General features: G+C 44.6%; 1 protein-coding gene across 2 annotated transcripts in view; it reads left to right on the top strand.

Annotated features, from left to right (window-relative positions):
- Positions 1-15,510, top strand: part of Kcnd3 (potassium voltage-gated channel subfamily D member 3) — a 215,700-nt gene extending 200,190 nt beyond the window's left edge. Inside the window, exons 3-8 of one of the 2 annotated variants that reach the window (XM_032897565.1) lie at positions 72-234; positions 6,597-6,698; positions 7,036-7,125; positions 8,546-8,602; positions 9,684-9,931; positions 10,590-15,510. In XM_032897565.1, the coding sequence (XP_032753456.1) occupies positions 72-234; positions 6,597-6,698; positions 7,036-7,125; positions 8,546-8,602; positions 9,684-9,931; positions 10,590-10,791 (862 nt within the window). In that variant the 3' untranslated portion in view covers positions 10,792-15,510. The remainder of the gene's footprint in view (positions 1-71; positions 235-6,596; positions 6,699-7,035; positions 7,126-8,545; positions 8,603-9,683; positions 9,932-10,589) is intronic. The other variant, XM_032897566.1, reaches the window with a different exon arrangement.
- The last annotated feature ends 3,185 nt before the right edge of the window (positions 15,511-18,695 follow it).

Raw genomic sequence — 18,695 nt, 5'->3', positions numbered from 1 at the left:
AAGCCAGTGATTGGCTGAGAAGCCCTACTTATTTCCCACATAGCCCCCTACTTACATCCTCTCTCTTACAGGTATGGAGACATGGTGCCTAAGACAATTGCTGGGAAGATATTTGGCTCCATCTGCTCCCTAAGCGGTGTCCTGGTCATTGCTCTGCCAGTCCCCGTGATAGTCTCCAACTTTAGCAGGATCTACCATCAGAACCAGAGAGCAGATAAACGCAGGGCACAGAAGGTAAGCCTTAGAGACAGGGTTGGGGGCGTAAGAAGGGTGGAGGTCTCAGGCAGCCTTGCCAGGCCTAGATTCTATAGAGGATTCCTGCACAGACTCCATCTGGCTTGGAAAGGTGAGGCACTGTCATGTCCTCCTACCCACCAATGTCCTCAGTCCCAGTCTGCTGCGAATGCAACAAATCTTCAGTTATTGACACAGAACCTGATTGTCCCCCGTTTAAGTCGTCTATTGAACTGAGCCATAGCCCCATTTCTACACCCCTAGCCATGGCTGCCAAACAGCTCCTGGCTCCTCCTTGTCCCACCCAAGAGCTTACCAGGAAACAAAAAGTCATTTTCATATCCTGTTGAGGACCCATACAAAACCAAGTGACAAAAATAAATGTGAAGAAAAGAAAAAATGAACACTGTGAGAAGAGAAGAGAGTGTGGCCACTGAGTTCTAGGTCAAGTGGAACATCAAACGTTAGTAAGCACCAGGGTGTCAAGTCACAGAACTCAGTCGATGACTAGAGAGTCAGCATCAGGCCTGGGCAAAGTTCTGTTATGCCAAGTCTGTACTTAGAAGACAAGTAAGGGAAATACCACTGTCTACCCATACAGAGCAGGATGCCTACAGGCTGCTGTGCCCAGAAACCCTTCTCCTTTGGCCTTCAGGCTTCTCTCTGGGACAGCAGAGCCACACCCCAGTTCCAAGGTATCATCCAGAGATGGTTCCTGGCAGTAGTTTTACAAGGGTCCTGTGTTATTTGCATTGCTGTGACAAATGCCTGTCATTTACAATTAAAAGAAGAATGACCATTTGGCTCACGATTTCAGAAAGATTGGTCTGTCTACTCGGCCTTCAAACATCATGGCGACAGGGGGAGCACATGATGGAAATTGTCTTCATCTCTTGACAGACAGGTGGCAGAGAGGAAGGAAATGCCAGTGCTCCACTGTCTTTCTTTTTTTTTTTAAATCTGAGCCCACAGCCCACATAATGGCACCATTCACATTAAAATGGGTCTCTCTCTATAGACAACATAGATACTCCCTGAGTGTACCTCACCAGTCTCCTGGGTGATTCTATTCTAGAATAGAATAGAAGGGATATCCGAACGGACGTGTCTACTTCCCTTTTGATCTGGGATGAAAATGGCACCCTTATTGTGCAGGGCTCTGGAGGTCATGACCTGTGTCTCTGTGTACACAGAGGTCAGTCTCTGTGTACAAAGGACAGAAGGGCACCTTGTTGGAGGATGAGACGAGGATTTTGCTCTCTGCATTTTATTCTTTCTCCCATCCCTTCCCTTCCACAGACATTTATGTAAGCACCTTCCATGTGACAGGCCTAACAGCTAGACTGTTTGCTCCCACTGGCAGGAGTAATTCCTGGGTAGCAGGAATCACTGTACTCAGAACAGGTCTGTGCATACTGGCTATAACAAAGTTATAAAAGGCCACAAGTTTAAGCTAACTCTGAAACAATGGTTACACAACAACTTACAAAGAACGACAAGTAGCAAAATATACAATGAATAATATAATCATATACTAAGCGTGTCCCCACACCCTAAAATGACCTCTGTGTGCTGTTGTGTTACTCCTCCTTACCTTCCTATTCCCCTGCACCCATGCCTGGTCTGTGATTTTTGCCAGCCTTAAAGTCTTTCTCCTGAGGTCCTCTGTCCCCTATAGCATCTACCTTCTATCTCTTTGCCCAAGGTCCAGGTCTCCCCACTCCCAGACACCCCTGAAATGGAAGTCTTACCTTTCCCTGCTCAGGGCAGCTGGTAAATGTGAACAATGACTAAATCCATCACACCGGGCTCCCATATCTAAACCCCGGGGCCAGGGAATCCTGTGGCACATGCTGCTATCCACCGCCCCCCTAGTTTCCCCCTCCTGCCCCCCCACAAGCACAGACACAGGTTTTTCCCCGCAGAGCTGCTAGGGTTCTCAGAAGAGCCAGGTTCCATGGTGAGAGCCCCTCCAGAGGTAGCTGTGCTCTGGAGCCACCTTTCCCTCCCTGCCCACATCATTCCTACTTCTTAAAGAAGCTCGTCCCCAAAGAGTATAGCATTGAATGTTTCCCTCAGACTGTATAAAGCTTATGACGTGTGATCAAAATCCAGAAGGGCCAACTCTGGCTTTTTCCTCCCTCTAAACCACTCAAGAGGAGCCCTCCCCAACCCCTTTCTCTATCCTTTGAAATAAGTAAATATTTACAGCGTTTTCACCTAGCCTGGATACTGTTTCTCCTCAAGGTCGCACAGCTCTGTCTCCTTCACCTCCGGCTTCCTGTGAGAGGGAAAAACAATACTGTCTGCTCCCAGCTCTCAATCCGTCATGGTGAGCCAAGGCAAGGCCGGCTCAGGGGACTTAGTGAAAGTAGACAGACAGGACAGGGAGGAGGTTAGGGGAGCTGATGATAGTCCTTAGCCCTGACCATGCTTCTGGGAGATTCGAGGACATTAAAGTAAGCTCCAGCCCAAGTACCTGGTGGGTTAGGCTCCAAAAGAAATTAGTGCATCCCATCTACCCATGCGCGGGGATGTCTTCTCTGACCCAAGGGAACTAGAGATGAGCCACCATTGTCAGCAAAGGCTCTTGGGATAGGGCTTCAAGAAGCTTCCACCTGCCCTAGCTTTACCCACATTCGCTGGTTTCAGGAGAGATTGTTTTACTTTCTGACATTTTTACTTTTGTTGTACTGGGGGTTAAAACCCAGGGCCTTGTTCTCAGTAGGCAAATGTTCTATCCTTTAACTACACCCCCAGTACCACATCATTTATTTCTCAAGGAATATTTTATTGGAATAATTATAGATTCACACATAGTTCCATAAATAGACCTTTTATGTACTTTGGCCAGTTTTTGTCTAAAGCTAACGTCTTATAAAACTATACAGTACACACATGGCATGAGGCAACCTCACTCACCCGTCTTTAGACTGGCCCGGGGGTTTGGGTTTGGGTTGTGTTGTTGTTGTTGTTGCTGGTGGTGGTGGTGGTGGTGGTGGTGGTGGTGGTGGTGTGTGCGTGCATGCGTGTGTGTGTGTGTGTTTCAGTTTCTTCACCCATGCAGTTCCTGGAGACCCAGAAGCAGCATGACTGTGAGAACATACTCTTACTATGCCTTCCCTTTTCCTCTACTCCTGGGAACTATTTGTCTGATCTGCACCTATAAAATGCTTCCATTTCCAAGGAGTTGCATATGTGTACTCATTCGGCAAGTAACCTTTAAGAACTGGCCTTTTTCATTCATATAATTCCCATACAGTAATTCAAATTGTATCACTAATCCCTTAGTCCAGGTCTAATGGTACAGGCCTGTAATCCCAGATACTCAGAAGGCCGAAATGGGAGAATCATAAGTTCAAGGCCAACCTGGGCTACATCATTCAAAGCCAGCCTGGTTAACTCAATAAGATTCTGTCTGGAAAAAAAATTTTTTTATTTAAAATCCATTCACCAAAAATGTCCTTTCAGTTTTCCCCCTCAGTAGTGTTCCACTGGATGGTTCTGTTGAAGAACATCTAGGATAGCAATGGTTTCCAGTTATTACAAACAAGAGTGGCGAGCATTCCTGTGTTTATGTCAACATGTCTCAATGACTCTCTGATAAATGTCTAAGTGTACAACTGCCTGTGTGTCCATTTCTCTCTTGTCTTCCTTCTGCCCCTCTCAGGGCAAGATATACAAAGACTCATGTGCAGGCTGTCCCTGCCAGCTGCCAGCTAGAAAGTCTCAGTTGTTACAGGTTCCTCGGGGTCACCAAATGATCTTGATCAGTAGTGGTGCCTGGCTGAGTCCAGGGTTGACAGTGTTGTACCAGATCTCTCTCCTCCAACCCCAAAGTTCCATTTGTACCTGTTGAAGATTCAGCGTCCTTGGCTTTGGTCTGGAAAGTTAGAAACGTACCAGGATGAAGATGAGCTCGGGGAAGAAGGGGAAAGACACTTTGAGAAAGATGCTGTATTTGGCTTCCTAGTTAGAAGACATGAGCTGAATCCTTTCTAGTTCATTCTCTTAGCTTGGCTGAGTGGCTTGCCCCAATGCACTCCATGTTTTTTTTTTAAATCAATTCATTGTTAATCGGTTGGCCTTCGAAATAGCCCACATGGCCTCTACATTCTCTTATCTTCCATGGCGTCCTTATGGTCGCGGAGAAGAGTAGAAGCTGACCAATGCACACAGAGACTGGGTCCATTTACAATAGCTTTATAAGCAGACTTCCAGCCAACCGTGCTTGCTCTTCCTCCTTTGGCTACCACAAGCTTTGCTTGAACTCCTGCTCGGTGTTGAGCCTGCACTGGATGCTGGCAATAGAAGAATGTGCACAAGCCCAAGGCTCTGACCGTCAGGAACACAAAACCAAGCAGAGAGCACCACCCCGTTTTACATGGAAGGATACTGTTCTGCAAACATGCCTCAAACCTCTGAATCCCGCTTGGGAATGATTAAATGATACGCTATGTTTGATGTGACAATCTTCTACTTTAATAGAATCCAGAGTGAGATAAGATTAAAAGAAGTGCCACAGAGGAGGACAGGAGAACCTTTCATCTCCGGAAAGTAATAAAGACAGAGCCTACATATGAGAAAGGTCTGGCTGTAAGTGGCAATCAGATTATATAAGGCTATAATGAGCTTTACACAATTGGATTTCCATATGCAGCCTCAATACCTCGCCTTCCCCCAAAGTGACGGCAGCCAACTCCATGAGCTGTGAGGAAGTCACTTGACTATCAGCATCTACCATGGGAGGGAGGCAGCGGAGTTACTAGGCAGACTCATCCTAGACATGGAGTGAATGAATGAATGAATAAATGGTTCTCAGAGATGGGGAGTGACAGGAGCAGCCCATGGGCCTTTCTTTTGTATGTCTTCCTCTTCATTCTCTCCGTGAGAGCAGCCGTCCTTGGATTTATAGGAAGACCTTCCAAACTTAGTTCTAGCCCCTTCCCTACATTCAAAGACCAAGGAAAAGAGTTAAATTGTCCCTGCAAGGAGATGCTAGACAGTGGGAGAGTTGCCAGGAAACAGGGAACAGTTCATGGCCTCCTCTTAGCATGTGAACCAACCAAGGCAGGATAGTTGGGAGAGGACAACAAGAAATGAAAATTGCCACAACTCCCCAGTCTCCTTCTTTCAGAGTCCAGGTACATGTCATTGTACCCAGAGGCAGGAAGAGGATCATCCACTCCAGAGTAGGACTACAAATCTCATGGGCTCTTTTTCATCTTATAGCACTATCTTAGAGCTGGTTCTAGACCTACAGAGCCCAAGCTATGTACTTTAAGCCAAAGGACTTTCCTCCAGTCCCAGACTAGATGTTTGGTGCTCTGTTTTTTGCTATACTGTTGTTATGGCTAATGGTCATTAATGGAAAAAAAAGAGCAGCCAGCATATATCATATGCCCAGCCTTTCCTATTCCCTCAGCAATCAAGATGAGCTTGGCCCAAGATGCTATCAGCCCTTCTATGGGGTGGGGGTCAGGGGATTGTCTGTTGAGGGCTTTCCCAGGAAGGGTTCCAGTCATGGTAGGTAAAGCCAAAGTGATATACTGGAATACGTTTCTTTTTGCACATGCACACCAGCCCACCTCTATATACAGTATATCCTTCCCACTTCTGTGCACAGCATAGATGTATATTGATACATCCATTGATGTATCTACTAATAACTTCCAAAGTCAGTCGTGCACCTATAAATACACTTCTTAACTTTAAAAAGATCAAGAGCCTCCTGGTAACAAAGAAGGCAAACCACCTGCCCTCGAGAGCTTACGTTCTACCACAGGAGAGAAACTGTAGCAAGACAAGCAGGTATGCTGCCTTAGTAGTAAGTGCTAGGAGGAAACGGACAAGGCAGTTAAGAGGTGTGGCTGGTACCATTGCTCTCTTCACTTTTTTCATAATTATTCGGGAACCTAAAGCATGTGAGGAACAAACCACACTGGAACCCAGGAGAGAATCAGGACAGCTAGCACACACAGTCCTCTAGGGACTGTACAGTCTCATTAGGGACAGGAGATAATCGAATGGCATAAGCCATTGTGAAATACTGATTGGGAAAGGTAACAAATGCTTCAGGAGAGACAACTTGAAACTGTGGTATTCCTTCTACCAAGACTCTACCCAGGCTGAATGTTTGTGAAGATTCCTGGAGTCCTGACCATGGCTAAATTGCAAAAGTAGGTACACGGGTCTCAGATCCATTCTAGCATCTTATAGAGATGCATAAGGTGAGACCACAGGAGCTCATTTTCCCTTCTCAGACAATGCTGGGGCAGCTCAGTGGGCAGCTGCTGTCATGGGCTCTGCCAGGCTCGCTCTTCTCGTATCTTATTGTCTCTCTTATTGTCTGCCAATCACAGAAGGCCCGCCTTGCCAGAATCCGTGTGGCCAAAACAGGGAGCTCCAATGCCTACCTGCACAGCAAGCGCAATGGACTCCTCAATGAAGCTCTGGAGCTGACGGTAAGTGTCCAGAAGACCTGGCAGAGTAGATAAAATAGAAACGTGTTTTCTCATCCACACATACCAGCACTCCCCAGAAAGCTTCAATCTAGACTCTGACAGAGACATGTTTCCAAATGTTCCCACCAACATATCTCTCCCAGAAAATATCACTGCAGCCCATAAACCCACTGTTGACAAGGGCCCCCAGCCCAAGACCAGTATGTTTTATGGTGATAAGTCCTAGTATGGCTTATCAAGATTTTTCCATGTCCTTCTATCTTCTATGAGGAAATGGAGAGGCTGGAGAGAGGAGACGACATCAGCCACATCCTTGATCTTTTTTTTTTCTCACTAGGGCACCCCAGAAGAGGAGCACATGGGCAAGACCACGTCACTCATCGAGAGCCAGCACCACCACCTGCTACACTGCTTAGAAAAGACCACTGTGAGTTCCAGCCTACTGCCCCCTCAGGCCTCATCCCTGCCCTCCAAGACTGTATGCACATTATCATCCTAGGCCAGATAGTTTAATCCATTCCCTTCCTATCCAAAACCATAGTCTCTCAGCCTCTAGGATGAAAACCCTAAGAGGTGAGGCAAGGTCACCAGAGTGAGAGATCAGCTGTGTCCTACAGCTCTAGAGAAGAAGCCATTCCCATAGCCTTCCCATTCCCCTGTAATACCAACATGTGTTTTGATTACTGAAGACTAACTTTTGTTTTTCATCCCTTAGTTCTAATGGACATCACCCTCAAAGACTCAAGCTGAGCCTGAGGGTAGATTTTCATCCCACCCCTGTAGCTGAGTTGATGCAATCCATGGGCCCCTTTCATGCCTACATTAATGAAGGAGGCAGAATATATATTCTTTAGCCAAGAATTTATCATTCCCAACCCCACTTAGTAACTTGGCAGTTTTGTATGGAGTTCGGATTGTGAAAGGCCAATTGCTAAGGGGATCATGGCATAGGGTGCCCCAGCTGGAATGGGAATGATGCTTGTGCCTTATTGACAGCCTGAGAGGAAGGGCAGTAGGGCCAACCCTGAACCCTTGGCAAAAGGTGCTAGGAACCATAGGGTGGGAGAAGTCAGAAGAGAAAGCTGAAGTGAACATCCTCCTGCTCCTTTCCAGAAGTTCCCTGGACCCTAGAGTCAGGGCTCAGCACACTCTGGAAAGGAACTTCGTTAATTCCTAGTAGCTCATAACCTGGCCTCCCAGATGCTAGATACCCCTTACTCAGAGCCAAAAATGGATACCATGGATGACAGTTGAAACCCTATGAGATCTTCTGAATGGAAAGTGCTCTGTAAACACAGGTCCCAACATCTATGGTCAAAAACCATCTATGCATATCTAGAAGTTCTGAGGAAACTGAGCTTGCCAATGGGATAGGCCCAGACCCCACTGCCCATTCCAAGTTGCATGTGCTGGGTGGAATGTATACATTAAAAGGACATGGGTGAAAACCTTGGGGTTCGAAGGGCTGGAATGTTGGCATTGGGAGTTTAAGAGATGGAATGCTGGGGTTGGAGGGATGGAATGCTGATCTGGGAGAATGCTGGATGATTGCAGGGATGGGATATTGGAATGCCAGGTTTCAGGGAAGGAATGTGGGACCCCTGGGTGGAATGTTGAGATAGGAAGAGAAGAATGTTGGTGTGGAAAGAGTGAATGTTGGGTTAAGCAGGCTCCTATCAGAACCAAGGGGTGAAATGTTGGGACAAGAGCAGAATGCTGGCAACAGGGGCTGGAATGTTGAACTTGGAGGGTGGAATGCTGGGATTGAGAAATTGAATGTCAAGACTGGAATGCTGGAATGTACAACCAATGGTGTTTCTATCTTCTGTTGGCATGTTGTCCTGTAGGGGTTATCCTATCTTGTGGATGATCCCCTGTTATCTGTACGAACCTCCACCATCAAGGTATAACTTTATAAATTCATTTGTTCTTCTCTCTGACTCTTGAGTCTGTGGATCTACTCTGCTTACCCCTAGCCTGGTTTTCTGCATGTGCAGCTGATTCTTCCTGGGCTTGTGCTGTCTCTGCTGTCACACCCAGTACCAGCTCAGGCTCCCAGTGGTTTTGCACCCAAACTACCCAATTTCCTTTCCTATTCTTCCCTTTGACCTTCCCAGGGGCTAAGAGGGGAGAGTGGGATTCAGCTTCAAGGTTTCCTCTTGAATGCCAAGCTCTATGCTACCTCCCAAGTTTCCTGGAAACTCCTGGTATTGGCTGACAGGGGACTCTTTTATCTGAACTGTTCTTACACTTCTCTTTCTCCCTATTCTGACAGTCTTAGCCTCACTACCAATGCCACAGAGCTTTAATAACCTTAGCCAAGCAGCAACTTTCAAATTGTCCTGGCTTTAGCTACATACAAGCCACACTTGTGGCCTCCAGTCAAGACCCTGTTAATATTCTCTTCCCATGCTTACACTAGGGAATCCCTAGGACCTAGGGAATCCTGTACTGCCAGGTAGTTAAGAATCTGTATGCTATAACTAGAGGGAAAGAAAAAGATTTTTAAAAAAAATCTTAGCCCTGGCAATTTGACCCCTTTGCATTCAAGAACAATGTTCCTCCAACTCTATGAAAGGTCCAAAACATTTACAAACTTAGGTCACACCTGTAAGTCACCAGATGTGTAAAGATGAACTAGAAAACTCAGATTCAGTGACTTCTGAGCTTACTGAAAAAAATCGATTCCAGCTCTTATGATACCACTAGGTCTCTTCTCGTCCTTCTTCTCAAAGCTGTAGATGGAGTATATGAAACACAATGATTGAACAACTGTGTCCCTGCCCAATCTAATGCCCAGGGAGGCCAATCTGATTCTTTTGACGTTGACACCTGTGGAAATGGAACCCCTCCCAAACACTTCTCTGTAATCCAGGCATCTGGCACCCTTCATGAAAGGCCCCAAGCAGGCAGGCAGCCAGACAGAGACTGGAGCTCGGCCCTTCCTCCTTTCTTCTTTTTCACTTTCTCTCCTTCCTCCCACAGAACCACGAGTTTATTGATGAGCAGATGTTTGAGCAGAACTGCATGGAGAGCTCAATGCAGAACTACCCATCCACCAGAAGCCCTTCTCTGTCCAGCCACTCGGGCCTCACCACCACCTGCTGCTCCCGCCGTAGCAAGAAGACCACGCACCTGCCCAACTCCAACCTGCCGGCCACCCGCCTGCGCAGCATGCAAGAGCTCAGCACCATCCACATCCAGGGCAGTGAGCAGCCCTCCCTCACCACTAGGTGGGTGGCTTCCATTCCTGCCACCCCCAAAGTCTTGAGTCATTCCCTTTCCAGAATTAAACAAGCTCAGCATTAGAACCTCGGGGATCCCCTAGTGGCTCCCTTTATCTACTGCATGGGCCCCCTCTGTTTTCCTCCCCCACTTACCTTCTCCTGCACTAACGTTAATCCAGTGGTCTCCGTAGGCTATAGGATGATACTGTAGCAGTGTAGGTCAAAAGTGGGTTTAAGTGGTGGGGGTGGGGGACTCAGAACGAATTCAAAACTTGAATGATCATTTTCCTAAGAAAATACTTTTCTCGGCTGTGTGGTATATACGGCTAATCCCAAGCTGAATGTGAGTCACAAGTGGAGCTTTCCTTCTCTGTTTGTATTTAAGCCATTCCCCATTAATCCAAATAAGTTAGAGAGTTCAGAAAACGTAAAGATCATAGCATCACAAGTGATAAGTCCACTGGGCTGGGAATAAGTACTATCTGCATGATTTGGTAATTGTTAATAATAGTTAGAATGGCAATTAAAGGCTGATTATTAAAGGGAGAGATCAAGGGCCATTGAGTTCCTTGATAGAACATAGAGCAAAAACAGTGCAGGGAATCAAGGGAGAACTGGGTGCCTATAGCAGGAACCATTTTCACTTCACTCTTTTCTATCCCAGTCGCTCCAGCCTTAATTTGAAAGCAGACGACGGACTGAGACCAAACTGCAAAACATCCCAGATTACAACAGCCATCATCAGCATCCCTACTCCCCCAGCTCTAACCCCAGAGGGAGAAAGTCGGCCACCCCCTGCCAGCCCAGGTCCCAACACGAACATTCCTTCCATAACCAGCAACGTTGTCAAGGTCTCTGCCTTGTAAAAACACTGGACAGAGGGCCTGAGGGGGTAGTGGGGAGTAAAGGGGGCTGGCATGTTGGTGGGTGGCCACTGGGACCACTCCCTCCCACTATTTCTGCCTGCCCCATTGCACCTCCAGCACTGAGACCTGTGCCTGGAAGGGAAAGGAAACAGCAAAGGGTACCCAAGGATCCCCCTGCTGGAGTGGACATAGCCCTGTGACATTGCATCTTACTGGGGCCAGAGGAAGGGAGGGGGTGGGTAGGGGATTGGCCATTAGGGGGTGCAGGCTGCTTGCCTGGACAGGGCCTGGTGGGGGTACCTCAGACCAAATAACAGTTGTTTCTGGAGACCCCAGTGAGGAAAACACAAGACCAAGAGCAGCCCAGAGGCCGAGTCGTCACATGCAAACAGGAAGAAATTATAACACTGTGTATTTAAGCACCTTTTTCAAGGATCTTAATGGATAATATTTATTCATGGGAAAAGGTGGAAAACAAAATCATCAATGGATTTTCGTGAAATGTTTTTCTCCACGAACCCAACACCTTTAAACCAAAACAATGCATTTTGTGAGGTTGGTTTTTATTTTTCTTCTTTTATAGCAAAAGCTTTTAGGCTCAAAGTCAGTTACTGCTGAGTTCTCTCCCCATTCCCTGGATGGGTGAGGTCACCTTAGCCGGGCCCTCACTGCCCAGCTGACCTGCACAGAACTGTCAAGCAACCACACAGCAAACCTTCTGCTCCGTTGGTCCGTCCGTCTCCTTTGTCTCTGTACCTATCTGCTTCACCTTGGCTGTTTCTGTGTCCAACCATCTGTCTCGCCGTGGACAGTAAATCCTTCTCCGTCACTGCCAAGTACTGCAGACTTGTGCCTGGAGTCAGGCCGAGTGAATTCAATACAGAAAAGAAAGGAAGCCAGTGGGCTGAGTTTAAGGGTGAGGTAAGTCTATATTATGAACAGAGGTGCTTCCCTTTTAATTGGAACCACTTATCTTTGCAGTTTAGGTGGGGGTGGTGGTCTTGAAATTGAAATCAGCAACCTCAGAAAGCAGTTGTTTCTGCTATGCCCCAATGAAGACAGAAGCACCAAGAAGCTCCCACAGTTCCAGAGCGCCTTGCTGTGTACCCTCCTTTAGGATCCACCATGAAGTCCATGCGGAGCTCTGCCAAGAGGCTTCATGAGCATCTTCAAGTGAGGAGGATGGGAGGAGACCCTGGCTTACCACCCAAGGCAGTTCCTAAATAGAACTGTGAAAGTTAAGCCTGTGTATCTCATGAAGAATGTTTCAAAGCAAGAAAGCAAGAGGCTCTAGATGATCATTGCCTGGTCTGAACGATGCCTTGAGGTCTGAGCCCTCATCTCTGAAGATAGCTGATGTGAGGAACCACTGATGACCTCCACACAAATGAGGGAGTAGAGATTATATCCTGAAAATGTGGATATGTTTGCTCAAGTTATTTGCACGGTAGTGGGCCTGGGAACAGTGTTTCTGGAATCTTCCTAATCATTTTCACCACTTCACAGCAGAGCAAGTGAGCCTCAGGATTAGTGACAAGAGTCCTTTCCTGCCCTTCTCAACCCCAAATACTCTACTGCAGTCTCTGAAGCCTAGGATCTGAGGCACATGAGCTGTTTGGAATTTCTTACCCATTCTACAGCTGTTTAAAATAAAGATAAGCTGTTCATTTACAGCTCAAACTCCCTCTACCCACTACAGCCATCTAGATGAGTTTTAACTAGCCAGCGGTTAACCTGAGGACACTCCTGAGCCCCAGTGACCCTGAACGCAGAGGAGTCCTGGTGTTTTGAAGCGGTACAAAACCAGAAAGTGGCGTGAAGGGTGGAGAAAGGGGCCCTCCCTTCCGTGTCTGTCTCCCTGTCTTCATTCTCAGTGGCCCGACAGTCCTTTCTCCTGGACCTGGCCTCAAGACTTCCCCTTATCATAGGAGTGGAGTGGTTCTTCCAATCTAGTAACTTCAGACATATTTTAGCAGCCAAGGCATAGAGCCAAGCTAGACCCAATTTTAGCAGGTAGGCCAACTAGTAGAAAAGGATCTTCCTTTTGAAGGGTGGATCATGGAACAAAGGAATGTCTAGTTGCATGATAAGCCCTAAGAACTGAGTGGAATAAGGATAAGAGTTGAAAAGGAACACTTGAATTCTCATACAAACCACCGTTCTATTACAGAACAAGTCGTTAGAGATAGAATAATGACTGCTTCAACCAAGTATCTCCATGTCACTTGAACAGTGCACCAACACAGCATACTGTGCTTCTCATGAAAAGAAATATATTTTAAAACCTGCACCTCCAAAATTCCATTTTTATTGACTTCAGGGAACTGAATCTTGTGTTGTTTCTATTTCATCTCCAAAGCCCATATCATGCCAGCTCCTAAAAATAATCATTAAACTGTCTGCATTTTCATTCCCCCATTTTAGTCTTGACAAGAGATAAGGAACCCAACTCACCTATGCTCAAAGATACCAACCCAAGAAAACAGCTCACAGCCATATCTGCTAAAGTGTATTCACGGGGAAGCACAGGGCCAAAACTTGGATCAACTTAGTAAATCTGATTCATCAGCTGGTAAGGCAACAACCAGGATACCACGTTCTTCTGGAGACCAAGAGCTCTCTGATGCAATGACTCACGGTGTACAAACCATGTTAGGATATCAGTAAATTCCCCACTCCACCACTCCATTCAACCTTATTTAGCATTGGGGATGAAAAAAAGGACAAAAAAAAAAAAGACTAAGACTACACTCAAATAATAAATGAAAATAACTTGGAAACACAGTATTGAGCATATGAGAAATTAAAAGACTAATTCATTTTACAGTGTAGAAAGCTGAGATGCAGAGAACTTGACACCCTCAAGGCAATATAGTCTTTAAGGATAGAATAGGGACCAGAGCACAAGACTCTTTGGCTACTAGTCTAATGTGGTTTGGTTTGGTTTGGAGGTTTTGCATCACACCTCTTGCCTCACAGAGCTACTATGTTGGAGAAGAACCATCAAAGGTGCCATGTCATAAGGAGACACTCGTGTGTAAATGTCAACATGACTTGATATAGCTCTTGGAAATCACCTGACTGGACTAGTACAAATTATAAACTTAGAAACAGTGTTTCTTGTGTAGAGCCAGCCGTGGGTGATCACTTCTCTAAGTAGATAAACAAGGGAATGCCCAAGATCTTTCAGGCAAACGTTTGACTTTCTCAATGAGGAGGAGGCTTGGACGATGACATTTCAAAGCATACTATTGCTTCTCACTACAATCTGTGAGGTAGTCACCTTAGTAAATTTTTGACTCAGAGAGAAGAAATGGGCACGAAGAAGCTGGATGCCACAATCAAGGTTTCACGGCACACGAGTGGCAAAATTATGATTTGATCCAGGACTTAGATCCTGTCTTCTATATCCTGCTCCATGGCTCTAAGGCTTGCTCATTTTTAAAAGCCGGATTTCAAGAGTGTTGATTAGGGGAAGGAAGCATTCCTGAATTAGCAGGACCTCCTGAAATACACCATTATTCTGTCCTCATTCCCAGTTTTCCTAACTAGTCTCAAGCTCAGGACTAACTGTACAGAACCTCTTTCAAAAGACCAGTAGATAGTCTCAACAGTTGAACATTCCTAGTGTATGACCACATTGAGCAGATGTTAAGGAAGTGGTGGAAGATGTCAACTCTGCAGTTGACAGAAGTCACATACAGAACTGCGGAGGACTTTATACAGTTGTTTTGATTTCTCTGCAGTTCAGGATCATGACCTTTTCTTGTCCGAAAGCAAGTAGGGAAAGTACCTGGAAGCATTATATACCTAGACCATTTTCCTTGTCTTTTTAAAAATAGCAGTAGTGACTGAAATTGAGCTAGCATTAGATTTGAAATTGTTAATGGATTCTAGTGATTCAGGCTCCCTCATTTCAATTACTAGGTAACTAAGTAAGGCAGAAGGATCCCAATACTGTTCATTTGAAGTAATAGCTTCCCTTTCATGCTAGCTAGCATGGTAACCACCATAAGAGGAACAGGAGACACTTTTATATTTCCTCTAAAGAATTCTCATTACTTGCAAAGCTTTAAAGTGATGGGATAAAGGAAAAACAGTCATGACCCATGACACTTGGAGGCCAAACAGCATCAGGAAAAGCATTAGAACCAAGGGAAAGTGGCTTTGAAACAAAATGGCTTTTTAAAGGGGTTCCTTGTGGGTCTTGTTTTTTATTCAGGATATTCTACGTTTCTCATCAAATGTTGGAATGACATTTATCTTAGCAGGTTCTTAAACTGTGCTGGCTGATAACACATTAGCCAGTGCAGGGCACAGACCCAAGTCCTAGGGGACTCCTTGGACCAATGGACTATTTTACAAACCAGGGAGGTGGGAGGGATGGTATATTTTTGATAACCAGACATTCCAATGTTTTCCTTAGAGGTCATGCGCTCCCATTAATGTTCTTGTGGAAAACATCAAGTGTGTTCTTTTCTATTTTCGTATAATTATTGGGCTTTGCTTACCAACATCACACTGGCAAAGAAATACATTGTATAAAACTGCAGAAAGACAAATGTGAAAACTTTCTGTGGGGAAAAAGCTCTTAAGTTTCTTGTCTTCTTTGAAACTGTAGTGCAAATGTTATAACATGCATATCATTTACAGTATTGAGTCCTGTGCCACTGCTGTACCTGATGTATCCAACCTGGATTAAACAAACTATGTGCCACATGCTTTCAAGTCAGGTTTGCCTTTTTAACACCAGTGTTTTCCTTTCCAAAAGTACTGCCTCGCACCAGCCAGCTTTCCAGGCTGCTAGAGCAGGGACATAACCTTAGGTGTAAAGGCCTCGTCAACCAGCCCTGCCCCTCTTCTCCTTCCACGTAAGCAACTCTATTACAACTTCCTGGCGCTTCTTGCCTTCCTACATGCCTCAGACAAGTTCACTGTTTTAACAGCACAACACTGGGCTGAATTTGTTTACAGCTCTCTCTTAAGGACCAGTTACTAAACAAAAAGGTTTTTATATGTCCTCTAATACTTGTTCCACTTAGACCAAGGTCTCAAACAAACCCATCTCCCTCTCCCCCTCTCCCTCTAAGACCTGATGGGCAACAGAAGCACGAGCTCAGACTTGTCATATGTCTTCGACTCCCTATCAGTCACTTTTTAACTTCTTCCCTTCAGTTTCTGTCTTGATTTTAAAGGGGTTGGATGGGGACAGGGAGTAGTTAAGAATCTTAAAGATCTGCTTTAACCTTAACAATTCTGTTTATGTGAGAGAAGCAGCATTTTCATGTTCTGCCATCCGACGACACACATTTAAATCCTTTCATTCTCCACAAACAGATCCCAATGAAAACTGTAAAAGTGGGAGAATACAGTATGCCCAAGTCGACTATGAAATTCATTCTAAGCACTCTATTTCATTCTAAGCATTCTAATGCTCACATCCTTACCACCCACTAGGTGTCACTAAAGACCCATAGCTCAATAAGCTGGGCAAAACCTGGAAACTGTATTCAGCAACTCTCTGAGTGACATCAGCAATTCTTTTTCATTAAAAAGCATTCAGTGTGGGACCTGAAGATGGTTCAGTGCATAAAGCCCTTGGTTTGATGCTGAGTTTTGATACCCAGATTTACAGAGTAGGAGGAGAGAACTGACTTCTGTTACCCTCTGACCTCTACCCATGCACCATGACATGTAGGCACATACACAATTAAAATATAATAAAACTGTTTACTATGTAGCTCTGACTCTCCTTGAACTCAGAGATCGGCTTGCCTTTGCCTCTTGAGTGCTGGGATTAAAAGGCACGTGCATCTTTATGCCCATCTCCTAACAAAATGTTTAAAGCATTAAATGTCAAGTATCAAGAAGTGTACATGCACTTATTCAAAAAATACAAAATAAACACATTCTGCCCCAATAAGAGTCTTGTGACATTGTGTCAGCAATGGCCAGGAAAATTATATTTAAAGGGAAATGGAAAAAGCCCTTAAAAACTTCCCTTCCAAACCACTCTTTTATCTTAGACAAGACCACAGTAAGATCATTCTTCAATTATTTTAAGTATTCTGGAACTCAAGTTTACCTTGAAGATAGATACTTTTAAAAAAAAAAAAATAGTCACTAAAGAAGTAACCTGTGATCTCTTATGTTCTCATCATTATCCAGAGGGCTGGAGTGACAGCCCACTGGTTAAGAGCACTCACTGTTCTTCAGAGGACCCGAGTTCCATTCCCAGCACCCATGTTGAATAGCTCATGACTGTCTGAACTCCAGTTCTAGGGGCTCCAACACCTTTTTCTAGCCTCCATTGGTGTATGTGAGTACACAAATAAAAGAAAAAAAATTAAAAAAAGGAAAGGGGAACTAGCCTAAGAAGGTTTCACCAAGATCTCTATGTAATAATGAACACCTAATTCCAGCTTAACCTTGTTACAAGTCATGAATGGTCTGAAGATTTTGAAAATTCAGAAATTCCCTTGATTTATATAAAGACTCATTTACAAATTTGAATTATCCTCACAAAAGTTTCTCATTATGAATCATATAAAAATTAAATCTTACAAGGGACCCAAAAGTCTGCTCCAAAGTCTCATTTGATTGAGAAGGCTGGATTCCGAGAGGGTAGGTAACTAAAGTAATTTTCTAGCAAAAGAAAAAAGGGGAAGGGGAGCAAACAGAAAACAAACCCAGAGAGATCCAATTAATTTCTAGTCTAAAGGGTAGCCTCATCCCTAATTAAGATGCTGTGGTATCCTAATTAAAATCCCCTAGCAATGACAAACTGTGAAGTTGACTCTTGTGGGGGGGAGTAGTAGGGAAGAGTAGAAAGAGGTTAAGTTCAATTACATAGTAATGACAGGACCTTATTTAAGTGTGCAATTAAAAATCTCTGAAGCTTAGTGATACATTGGATCTAATCTAGGTTTGTTAAATTATTTCATGTAACTTCACAATACGTGTATAGTATTGATATGTCTGAATATGACCATGCCAAATCATGGAAGTCAAAGCTGAGCAGTTTAAGACTATATCATATTAAATGACAATGGCTATGGGTATTTGCTGACAACACTATGATAGTCTACACTGCTAAGTATGTACACAATGAAGAACTTTCCTTTTTAAAAGTGAATAGATTGCTCAATACATAAAGGAATCACTCACCTAAATGCCAGTTCACAGCAAGATCCCAGACTGACAAAAGAACACTTAGCTCCTAAATATAACTTTTCTAAATCCTAATTTTAGAGGCCCCACCATCTCAGAAAAATGGTAGATCTCCTTAGATCCTAGTATTCAAGAAAAAAAAAAAAAAAAGGAAAAAAACAGAAAATTCTCTAAGACGGATCAACATGATTAGGATATACTATGGTAAAAGTCAGAGCAGAATGAGCTCATCTTCCGTCAAACACTGAACACTCAGAGGTATAACCCTCCATTAGTCTACCAGCAACACAGTAGCACAGGTCTGAGCTATGCGACCCAGGTCAAGTCTCCACCAGGATGGCATAGATCCACCTCGGAAGGCCTATGAGCCCTCTGAAATGCTGTTTACAATCCCACTAAGGAATGAGAAATTTTCTGGGGTCAACCTATCTATAGCTTCTAAAAAGTTTAAAACCCAAGACACAAGAGGACAAGCTACCCCTTACATAAGCAGAAGGTAGCAACAGACGATGCTGGCCCACTTAACATAGTGAAATGTGGGCGTCTTCACAGCTTCATCAGGAAGACGGATGGAATGCATTCAGTGCATTTACCTAAATCTGTTTTCATGGCTAATAAAACTACCACTGGAAGCAGAGAATATTAAAAAAATTCCTTCCTGCCAAAACATCAAAGATCTACTATGACAAAATTTCCACAACAATGCAGCAATACAGAAATGTAATGCAAGTCCT

This window comes from Rattus rattus, chromosome 3, assembly GCF_011064425.1.
Source record: "Rattus rattus isolate New Zealand chromosome 3, Rrattus_CSIRO_v1, whole genome shotgun sequence".
Taxonomy (NCBI): Eukaryota; Metazoa; Chordata; class Mammalia; order Rodentia; family Muridae; genus Rattus; species Rattus rattus.
This window is presented reverse-complemented; position numbering and strand designations above follow the sequence as displayed.